This window comes from Salmo trutta, chromosome 12, assembly GCF_901001165.1.
Source record: "Salmo trutta chromosome 12, fSalTru1.1, whole genome shotgun sequence".
In the NCBI taxonomy this organism is placed as follows: Eukaryota; Metazoa; Chordata; class Actinopteri; order Salmoniformes; family Salmonidae; genus Salmo; species Salmo trutta.
In genome coordinates this window covers 93,381,248-93,393,259 of record NC_042968.1, presented here as the reverse complement: position 1 = coordinate 93,393,259, position 12,012 = coordinate 93,381,248, and the positions used below count along the sequence as shown (strand labels likewise).

At 43.8% G+C, this 12,012-nt stretch overlaps 1 protein-coding gene across 3 annotated transcripts in view; it reads left to right on the top strand.

Moving 5' to 3' along the window:
* The window catches only part of cadm2a (cell adhesion molecule 2a), a 648,926-nt gene that overhangs the window by 466,275 nt on the left and 170,639 nt on the right, over nucleotides 1-12,012 (top strand). For all 3 annotated transcript variants that reach the window (XM_029770384.1, XM_029770385.1, XM_029770383.1), the window contains one exon: nucleotides 11,029-11,178. In XM_029770384.1, the coding sequence (XP_029626244.1) occupies nucleotides 11,029-11,178 (150 nt within the window). The remainder of the gene's footprint in view (nucleotides 1-11,028; nucleotides 11,179-12,012) is intronic.

The window sequence follows — 12,012 nt, the reverse complement described above, 5'->3', positions numbered from 1 at the left end:
TTCTGATAGCAGCCCAGTTGGGTGATAGTGAAGGTATATATTCTGATAGCAGCCCAGTTGGATGATAGTGAATGTATATATTCTGATAGCAGCCTAGTTGGATGATAGTGAAGGTATATATTCTGATAGCAGCCTAGTTGGATGGTAGTGAAGGTATATATTCTGATAGCAGCCCAGTTGGGTGATAGTGAGGGTATATATTCTGATAGCAGCCTAGTTGGATGGTAGTGAAGGTATATATTATGATAGCAGCCTAGTTGGATGGTAGTGAAGGTATATATTATGATAGCAGCCTAGTTGGGTGATAGTGAGGGTATATATTCTGATAGCAGCCCAGTTGGATCATAGTGAAGGTATCTATTCTGATAGCAGCCCAGTTGGGTGATAGTGAGGGTATATATTCTGATAGCAGCCTAGTTGGATGATTGTGAAGGTATATATTCTGATGGCAGCCCAGTTGGATGGTAGTGACAGGATTGATGATGGTGGTGGTGGTGATGATGGGAACAAGATCTTGCGGTTTATCCATGTTTCTCCAAACGTCAAATTTCAAAGTGTTTTTTTTTTTTTGTTGGACACCCTGGGTTGACTCCTTCTGCATAACATTGTTCCGTTTGGAGAATGCCGAAGTTGAGGGTTTAAGGTCTTGGGTGAAAACATTACGTTTAAGGCATTCATCTCTTAATGGTTAAAGCTGCAACATGTAAAAAAGTTGATGGTGACCTGACCAAATGTACATAGAAATGTGTGGAATAGATCTGTCATTCTAATTGAAAGAAAGTCTAAGAAGAGGTAGATCTGTTCTGTGTGTGTGCTATTTTTTTATGCTTCCTGTTCTTAAGTTTCGTTTTTGCGTCTTTTACTTTCGGGTTTTTGTACACCAGCTTCAAACATCAGAAAATACATAATTTGTGGTTATGGAAAATATAATTCAAAGCAGTTTAGATGTTACAACGATTCTATACACTATACTTGCTTGTTTTTGAAATTACGCAAACTATTAGAAGTTTATCAACCAGGAAATGGCAGAGCGATATCTGTATGGTGGATCTTTAAGTTAATGGTTAAGGTTTGGGATAGATTTAAAACAATAAATGAGTGTCTACCACTAGGATTGAACAAGTGACCTTTGGATTCGGAGTCAAACGATTTTGCCCTAGCAAAACCTAAGCGTACTTAATGGCAATAGCGCTCATTGTTGCCCCCTGGTGGACAGTTTTGAAGGCATTTCCCCGATGTCCTCAGGACATGGACGTCAATTTTCGAAGCCAATCTTGAGCGATCTGCCTGGAGGATGGCGCTGGCTTTCTGGAGCTATGAAGAAGGAGAAAAAAATAAAATAAACGTGGAGACGCCATCCCTTTATCTCCGCCACGGTTTCAGGTGTATGTCAGAACCAAAATGTGACTGTGGAGGATGTGGGCTATGAAAATCTTTCAACTGCTTCTCGAATATATCCACCGTTCATTTTTCGATGGCTACCTGATGCGAGAGCTCACACCTTAACGGGGAAATTCGCCAGCCCAAAGAGAGAGTTATTACTTCAATGTAAAAAAAAAAGAAAAACTACTAAAAAAGACAACTGTTGTAACATGTTACCACTTCATAAGGCAGGTTTTCATGTTTTTTTAGACTGACCTACAAAAAAAACATGAGGTATTTCGTATCAGGCGAGGTATGAGGAGAAAGCCTACAGGGTTTTATGCGAACCACAGGTAGTCTGTTTGTGGAGAGATTGGATAAAAGCAGTAGGTATGCACACACATGGAGCGAGGTGAGTGAGGCACTGATGGATCCTCAGCAGCGTCTGGCTCCAGAGCAGAAGGCGGGCCTCCACCTTTGGTCCAGACTCAACCCTAAACATGGGAATTGCAAGATTCATACTGTTGATGTTAATGTTGATGATGTTAATGTAGCCAGGTTGCCGTGGCGGGTTGCCGTGGCAAGTTGCCGTGGCGGGGAGCTCAGGGGAGTCGTGAAAGTGGCTGAGCTCCCGGCAGTGATTACAAAGAGCAGCTGACTGAGGTTGATACGCCTGTCTCACAGACAGTGGAGAATGATGTGCCCAGTGTAATTACAGACATGCAGGGTGATGTGCCCAGTGTAATTATAGACACACAGGGTGATGTGCCCAGTGTAATTACAGACACGCAGGGTGATGTGCCCAGTGTAATTACAGACACACAGGGTGATGTGCCCAGTGTAATTACAGACACACAGGGTGATGTGCCCAGTGTAATTACAGATACGCAGGGTGATGTGCCCAGTGTAATTACAGACACGCAGGGTGATGTGCCCAGTGTAATTACAGACACACAGGGTGATGTGCCCAGTGTAATTGCAGAGACGCAGGGTGATGTGCCCAGTGTAATTACAGACACGCAGGGTGATGTGTCCAGTGTAATTACAGACACCCAGGGTGATGTGCCCAGTGGAATTACAGACACACAGGGTGATGTGCCCGGTGTAATTACAGACACACATGGGTGATGTGTCCAGTGGAATTACAGACACACCTGGGTTGATGTGCCCGGTGTAATTACAGACACACGTGGGTGATGTGCCCAGTGGAATTACAGACACCCAGGGTGATGTGCCCAGTGGAATTACAGACACACATGGGTGGTGTGCCCAGTGTAATTATAGACACACAGGGTGATGTGCCCAGTGTAATTACAGACACCCAGGGTGATGTGCCCAGTGGAATTACAGACACACAGGGTGATGTGCCCAGTGCAATTACAGACACACAGGGTGATGTGCCCAGTGTAATTACAGACACGCAGGCTGATGTGCCCAGTGTAATTACAGTCACATATGGGTGGTGTGCCCAGTGTAATTATAGACACCCAGGGTGATGTGCCCAGTGTAATTACAGACACACTGCTGTGCAGCAGCTCTCGCCAGGCTGAGCTGACTTTTGTAAATGTTTCTGTGGTGAATTGGGGAGGGATCTCTGGAGTCCTTTGAGAACTCTGTACTACCAATCAGCTGCCAGCAGGCAGTGCTGTCACTACCGCCGAAGAAGAGGGGGACGTATAAGTGTTTATTTAAAGAGATACAGACGTAACTAGAATGTTTGATCAGGACACGGGACTCATTTAGCTAGATCAATAAAAAGCTTTTGATAGCATGTGTCATGCCTATCTGTTTAGGACCATGGAAGTGTTTAGCCTGGATAGTGGGTTTATATCATGGGTCAAGCTACTGTACTCTGAAAGTGGAGGGGGGGGCTGAGACAGCCAGGCTGAGGGAGAGGCTGCAGGGGTGTCCACCCTGGGGTCAGCTCTACTGTTTAGCCATATAACCGCTGCTGTGTAGTTTGAGGCTGTTCTATGTGCAGTGGACGAGGAGAGGGGTTTGGTTCTAACTTTCTCGGTTAAATGAAATAAAGTTTGTATTGTAAATAAAGTTTTGTATTGTAAATTATGTAATAACTATTGGGCCAATAAAGGTATATTTTAAATCGCTCTCTCTCTTTCTCTCCCTCCCTCTCTCTCTCTCTCTTTCCCCCTTCCCTCCCTGCCTACCTTCATACCTCCCTCCCCTCTCCCTCCCTCCCTGTCCATCTCTCTCCCTCCCTCTCTCTCTCTCCCTCCCACCTTCTTTCCTCATCCCTCTCCCTCCCTCCCTCCCCTCTCCCTCAATCCATCCCCTTCCTCCCCTCTCGTCCTCCCTCCCTCCCCTCTCCCTCAATCCATCCCCTTCCTCCCCGCTCGTCCTCCCTCCCTCCCCCTCCCTCCCTGTGTGTGTGAGCATTAAGCCGCGATTTATCCTGAGACTTTAGTGGTGGTTCTTAGTTAGAGAGGCCCATAGAGGAGCTAATTTACCCCCCAGAGGGGAGCTCAATCCAGGCTAGTAATTAGGCCTTTCAGCCTCCTTCCTGGAGAGTAGGCTCCATCCAACCTATCTCTTCTGCTTTGTTCTATATGCGGAAATGGGACGGACGTTACACAGTGGAATGCCAACGACCCTCTACCTCTATAATGTCAGCTTTTAATACATATTCATAATATGCATTTAATGGAGGGAACTTCATTTTGTATTTCCTGAGAGGGAACTTCATGTTGTTGTTGGTGTAGAACACTAAACCATGTAGATCACTAAACCATGTAGAACACTAAACCATGTAGATCACTAAACCATGTTGGTGTAAACCATTAAACCATGTAGAACACTAAACCATTAAACCTTGTTGGTGTAGATCACTAAACCATGTAGAACACTAAACCATGTAGAACACTAAACCATGTAGATCACTAAACCATGTAGAACACTAAACCATGTAGATCACTAAACCATGTAGAACACTAAACCATGTAGAACACTAAACCATGTTGGTGTAAACCATTAAACCATGTAGAACACTAAACCATTAAACCTTGTTGGTGTAGATCACTAAACCATGTAGAACACTAAACCATGTAGAACACTAAACCATGCCCATGTAAATTTTTGCAGACGCTCTTATCCAGAGCGACTTACAGTAGTGAATGCATACATTTCATAATTTTTTTTCCCCGTACTGGTCCCCTGTGGGAATCAAACCCACAACTCTGGTGTTGCGAACACCATGCTCTACCAACTGAGCCACAGTTGTAGAACACTAAACCATGTAGATCACTAAACCATGTAGAACACTAAACCATGTCCATGTAGAACACTAAACCATGTCCATGTAGAACACTAAACCATGTTGATCAGTAAAACATGTAGAACACTAAACCATGTAGATGTAGAACTCTAAACCATGTAGAACACTAAACCATGTAGAACACTAAACCATGTAGAACACTAATCAAATCAAATCAAATCAAATCAAATTTATTTATATAGCCCTTCGTACATCAGCTGAAATCTCAAAGTGCTGTACAGAAACCCAGCCTAAAACCCCAAACAGCAAGCAATGCATGTGAAAGAAGCACGGTGGCTGGGAAAAACTCCCTAGGAAAAACTCCTGAGAAAGGCCAAAAACCTAGGAAGAAACCTAGAGAGGAACCAGGCTATGAGGGGTGGCCAGTCCTCTTCTGGCTGTGCCGGGTGGATATTATAACAGAACATAGTCAAGATGTTAAAATGTTCGTAAATGACCAGCATGGTCAAATAATAATAATCATAGTAATTGTCGAGGGTGCAACAAGCACGTCCGGTGAACAGGTCAGGGTTCCGTAGCCGCAGGCAGAACAGTTGAAACTGGAGCAGCAGCATGGCCAGGTGGACTGGGGACAGCAAGGAGTCATCATGCCAGGTAGTCCTAGGGCTCAGGTCCTCCGAGAGAAAGAAAGAAAGAAAGAAAGAGAGAATTAGAGAGAGCATATTTACATTCACACAGGACACCGGATAAGACAAGAGAATACTCCAGATGTAACAGACTGACCCTAGCCCCCCGACACATAAACTACTGCAGCATAAATACTGGAGGCTGAGACAGGAGGGATCAGAAGACACTGTGGCCCCATCCGATGATACCCCCGGACAGGGCCAAACAGGCAGGATATAACCCCACCCACTTTGCCAAAGCACAGCCCCCCACACCACTAGAGGGATATCTACAACCACCAACTTACCGTCCGAAGACAAGGCCGAGTATAGCCCACAAAGATGTCCGCCACGGCACAACCCAAGGGGGGGGCGCCAACCCAGACAGGAAGACCACGTCAGTGGCTCAACCTACTCAAGTGACGCACCCCTCCCATGGACGGCATGGAAGAACACCAGTAAGTCAGTGACTCAGCCCCTGTAAAAGGGTTAGAGGCAGAGAATCCCAGTGGGAAGAGGGGAACCGACAAGGCAGAGACAGCAAGGGCGGTTCGTTGCTCCAGCCTTTCCGTTCACCTTCACACTCCTGGGCCAGACTATACTTAATCATAGGACCTACTGAAGAGATAAGTCTTCAGTAAAGACTTAAAGGTTGAGACTGAGTCTGCGTCTCTCACATGGGTAGGCAGACCATTCCATAAAAATGGAGCTCTATAGGAGAAAGCCCTACCTCCAGCCGTTTGCTTAGAAATTCTAGGGACAATTAGGAGGCCTGCGTCTTGTGACCGTAGCGTACGTGTAGGTATGTACGGCAGGACCAAATCGGAAAGATAGGTAGGAGCAAGCCCATGTAATGCTTTGTAGGTTAGCAGTAAAACCTTGAAATCAGCCCTTGCCTTAACAGGAAGCCAGTGTAGGGAAGCTAGCACTGGAGTAATATGATCAAATTTTTTGGTTCTAGTCAGGATTCTAGCAGCCGTATTTAGCACTAACTGAAGTTTGTTTAGTGCTTTATCCGGGTAGCCGGAAAGTAGAGCATTGCAGTAGTCGAGCCTAGAAGTAACAAAAGCATGGATTAATTTTTCTGCGTCATTTTTGGACAGAAAGTTTCTGATTTTTGCAATGTTACGTAGATGGAAAAAAGCTGTCCTTGAAGCAGTCTTGATATGTTCTTCAAAAGAGAGATCAGGGTCCAGAGTAACGCCGAGGTCCTTCACAGTTTTATTTGAGACGACTGTACAACCATCCAGATTAATTGTCAGATTCAACAGAAGATCTCTTTGTTTCTTGGGACCTAGGACAAGCATCTCTGTTTTGTCCGAGTTTAAAAGTAGAAAATTTGCAGCCATCCACTTCCTTATGTCTGAAACACAGGCTTCTAGCGAGAGCAATTTTGGGGCTTCACCATGTTTCATTGAAATGTACAGCTGTGTGTCGTCCGCATAGCAGTGAAATTTAACATTATGTTTTCGAATGACATCCCCAAGAGGTAAAATATATAGTGAAAACAATAGTGGTCCTAGAACGGAACCTTGAGGAACACCGAAATTTACAATTGATTTGTCAGAGGACGAACCATTCACAGAGACAAACTGATATCTTTCCGACAGATAAGATCTAAACCAGGCCAGAACTTGTCCATGTAGACCAATTTGGGTTTCCAATCTCTCCAAAAGAATGTGGTGATCGATGGTATCAAAAGCGGCACTAAGATCTAGGAGCATGAGGACAGATGCAGAGCCTCGGTCTGACGTCATTAAAAGGTCATTTACCACCTTCACAAGTGCAGTCTCAGTGCTATGATGGGGTCTAAAACCAGACTGAAGCGTTTCGTATACATTGTTTGTCTTCAGGAAGGCAGTGAGTTGCTGCGCAACAACTTTTTCTAAAATTTTTGAGAGGAATGGAAGATTCGATATAGGCCGATAGTTTTTTATAATTTCTGGGTCAAGATTCGGCTTTTTCAAGAGAGGCTTTATTACTGCCACTTTTAGTGAGCTTGGTACACATCCGGTGGATAGAGAGCCGTTTATTATGTTCAACATAGGAGGGCCAAGCACAGGAAGCAGCTCTTTCAGTAGTTTAGTTGGAATAGGGTCCAGTATGCAGCTTGAGGGTTTGGAGGCCATGATTATTTTCATCATTGTGTCAAGAGATATAGTACTAAAACACTTTAGTATCTCCCTTGAGCCAAGGTCCTGGCAGAGTTGTGCAGACTCTGGACAATGAAGCCCTGGAGGAATACCCAGATTTAAAGAGGAGTCCGTAATTTGCTTTCTAATGATCATGATCTTTTCCTCAAAAAAGTTCATAAATTTATTACTGCTGAAGTGAAAGCCATCCTCCATTTGCGAATGCTGCTTTTTAGTTAGCTTTGCGACAGTGTCAAAAAGAAATTTCGGATTGTTCTTATTTTCCTCAATTAAGTTGGAAAAATAGGATGATCGTGCAGCAGTGAGGGCTCTTCGATACTGCACGGTACTGTCTTTCCAAGCTAGTCGGAAGACTTCCAGTTTAGTGTGGCGCCATTTCCGTTCCAATTTTCTGGAAGCTTGCTTCAGAGCTCGTGTATTTTCTGTATACCAGGGAGCTAGTTTCTTATGACAGATGTTTTTAATTTTTAGGGGTGCAACTGCATCTAGGGTATTGCGCAAGGTTGAATTGAGTTCCTCGGTTAGGTGGTTAACTGATTCTTGTCCTCTGACGTCCTTGGGTAGGCAGAGGGAGTCTGGAAGGGCATCAAGGAATCTTTGGGTTGTCTGAGAATTTATAGCACGACTTTTAATCTTCCTTGGTTGGGGTCTGAGCAGATTATTTGTTGCAATTGTAAACGCAATAAAATGGTGGTCCGATAATCCAGGATTATGAGGAAAAACATTAAGATCCACAACATTTATTCCATGGGACAAAACTAGGTCCAGAGTATGACTGTGGCAGTGAGTAGGTCCAGAAACATGTTGGACAAAACCCACTGAGTCGATGATGGCTCCGAAAGCCTTTTGGAGTGGGTCTGTGGACTTTTCCATGTGAATGTTAAAGTCACCAAAAATTAGAATATTATCTGCTATGACTACAAGATCCGATAGGAATTCAGGGAACTCAGTAAGGAACACTGCATATGGCCCAGGAGGCCTGTAAACAGTAGCTATAAAAAGTGATTGAGTAGGCTGCATAGATTTCATGACTAGAAGCTCAAAAGACGAAAACGTCATTGTTTTTTTTTTTTGTAAATTGAAATTTGCTATCGTAAATGTTAGCAACACCTCCGCCTTTGCCGGATGCACGGGGGGTTTGGTCACTAGTGTAACCAGGGGGTGAGGCCTCATTTAACACAGTAAATTCATCAGGCTTAAGCCATGTTTCAGTCAGGCCAATCACATCAAGATTATGATCAGTGATTAGTTCATTGACTATAACTGCCTTGGAAGTGAGGGATCTAACATTAAGTAACCCAATTTTGAGATGTGAAGTATCACAATCTCTTTCAATAATGGCAGGAATGGAGGAGGTCTTTATACTAGTAAGATTACTGAAGCGAACACCGCCATTTTTAATTTTGCCCAACCAAGATCGAGGCACAGACACGGTCTCAATGGGGAAAGCTGAGCTGACTACGCTAACTGTGCTAGTGGCAGACTCCACTAAGCTGGCAGGCTGGCTAACAGCCTGTTGCCTGGCCTGCACCCTATTTCATTGTGGAGCTAGAGGAGTTAGAGCCCTGTCTATGTTCGTAGATAAGATGAGAGCACCCCTCCAGCTAGGATGGAGTCCGTCACTCCTCAGCAGGCCAGGCTTGGTCCTGTTTGTGGGTGAATCCCAGAAAGAGGGCCAGTTATCTACAAATTCTATCTTTTGGGAGGGGCAGAAAACAGTTTTCATCCAGCGATTGAGTTGTGAGACTCTGCTGTAGAGCTCATCACTCCCCCTAACTGGGAGGGGGCCAGAGACAATTACTCGATGCCGACACATCTTTCTAGCTGATTTACACGCTGAAGCTATATTGCGCTTGGTGACCTCTGACTGTTTCATCCTAACATCGTTGGTGCCGACGTGGATAACAATATCTCTATACTCTCTACACTCGCCAGTTTTAGCTTTAGCCAGCACCGTCTTTAGATTAGCCTTAACGTCGGTAGCCCTGCCCCCTGGTAAACAGTGTATGATCGCTGGATGATTAGTTTTAAGTCTAATACTGCGGGTAATGGAGTCGCCAATGACTAGGGTTTTCAATTTGTCAGAGCTAATGGTGGGAGCCGTCGGCGTCTCAGACCCCACAGCGGGAGGAGCAGAGACCAGAGAAGTCTCGGCCTCCGACTCCGACTCGCTTAACGGGGAGAACCGGTTGAAAGTTTCTGTCGGCTGAATAAGCGACACCGGTTGAGCATTCCTACAGCGTTTCCCTCCAGAAGCCATGAGAAAGATGTCCGGCTGCGGGGACCGTGCGAGGGGGTTTATACTAACGTTACTATCTGTACTTGCTGGTGGCACAGACGCTGTTTCATCCTTTCCTACACTGAAATGACCCTTGCCTAACGATTGCGTCTGAAGCTGGGCTTGCAGCACAGCTATCCTTGCCGTAAGGCGATCGTTCTCCTGTATATTATGAGTACAACGACTGCAATTAGAAGGCATCATGTTAATGTTACTTAGCTTCGGCTGTTTGAAGTCCTGACGAACCATGTCCAGATAAAACCTCCGGGGTAGGAAAGTTGAATGAAAAAAAAAGTTGAGTGAGGGAAAAAGTAAAAATATACGGTAATGAAAAAGTAAAAACCGTCAGGTAGCAAAGTAAAAACGCACAACAGCGTAAACAAGTCTGCAAGTTGTGACCGGAAGCAGGAAAACCATGTAGAACACTAAACCAGGTCCATGTAGAACACTAAACCATGTAGAACACTAAACCATGTAGAACACTAAGCCATGTAGAACACTAAACCATGTCCATGTAGAACACTAAACCATGTAGAACACTAAACCATGTAGAACACTAAACCATGTAGATGTAGAACACTAAACCATGTAGAACACTAAACCACGTAGAACACTAAACCATGTAGATGTAGAACACTAAGCCATGTAGAACACTAAACCATGTAGAACACCTAACCATGTAGAACACTAGACCATGTAGAACACTAAATCATGTAGAACACTAAACCATGTAGGACACTAAACCATGTAGATGTAGAACACTAAACCATGTAGAACACTAAACCATGTTGAACACTAAACCATGTAGAACACTAAACCATGTAGAACACTAAACCATGTAGAACACTAAACCATGTTGAACACTAAACCATGTAGAACACTAAACCATGTAGAACACTAAACCATGTAGAACACTAAACCATGTTGAACACTAAACCATGTAGAACACTAAACCATGTTGAACACTAAACCATGTAGATGTAGAACACTAAACCATGTAGAACACTAAACCATGTAGAACACTAAACCATGTTGAACACTAAACCATGTAGAACACTAAACCATGTAGGCTACAGTATAGAGGATTAGAAGCATTCTATGCAATTACAGGGTATACTGTCTACACATACTGTATATGGAAATCAAAACTTCAACATTGAAGAGGTTTGACGTTGGCACAAAACTACAACCAGCTCTCTTAGATTGGAAGAACTGTGTTTGTCTTCTGATAGCAAAAAGGTTTACCCCATACTAAACCCAATGTATCTTACGCTACAAATTATGTTTTTGTTATATTTACCCCTTTCTCTCCCTGTCTTCTCTCCTCTCTCTCCCCAGGGTCGTCAGGGCAGCACCCCTTGGTCCAGAATCAGACAGTGACAGAGGGTGGGACAGCCAACATGACTTGCAGGGTAGAGTACAACGACCAAACTTCCCTCCAGTGGTCTAACCCTGCACAGCAGACACTGTTCTTTGGAGACAAGAAAGGTAAGAGCAGCGAGATCTCTAAAGATAGACTGCAATATTCCACATTTGTCCAGGTCCCCAAGACGTCAGTATATGCCTTCTTCTTTGCAATTTAAAAAAAAAAATGTTTAAACGAGTACCAAGAACTGGGATTGAGCCCGCGATGCTCAGTCAAAATCAACGTTTATCCTAGTGAGACACTATCCACATTTCCATCCATAGTTTTTATGCGAGTAAAGTCAAAACGTATAAAAAATATTATTACAATTGTGATGGAAATAGGAGGTTTCGTTTAAAATGTGATAAATGCCAACAGATGATCCGTTCGTTGGACATGGTGGGATCTTTTCAAATCAAATCAAACTTTATTTGTCACATGTGCCGAATACAACAGGTGTAGTAGACCTTACTGTGAAATGCTGAATACAACAGGTGTAGTAGACCTCACAGTGAAATGCTGAATACAACAGGTGTAGTAGACCTTACAGTGAAATGCTGAATACAACAGGTGTAGACCTTACTGTGAAATGCTTACTTACAAGCCCTTAACCAACAATGCAGTTCAAGAAGAGTTAAGAAAATATTTACCAAATAAACTAAAGTAAATAATGATAAAAAGTAGCACAATAAAATAACATAACGAGGCTATATACAGGGTATTACGGTACAGAGTCAATGTGGAGGCTATATACAGGGTATTACGGTACAGAGTCAATGTGGAGGCTATATACAGGGTGTTACGGTACAGAGTCAATGTGGAGACTATATACAGGGTATTACGGTACAGAGTCAATGTGGAGGCTATATACAGGTTATTACGGTACAGAGTCAATGTGGAGACTATATACAGGGTAT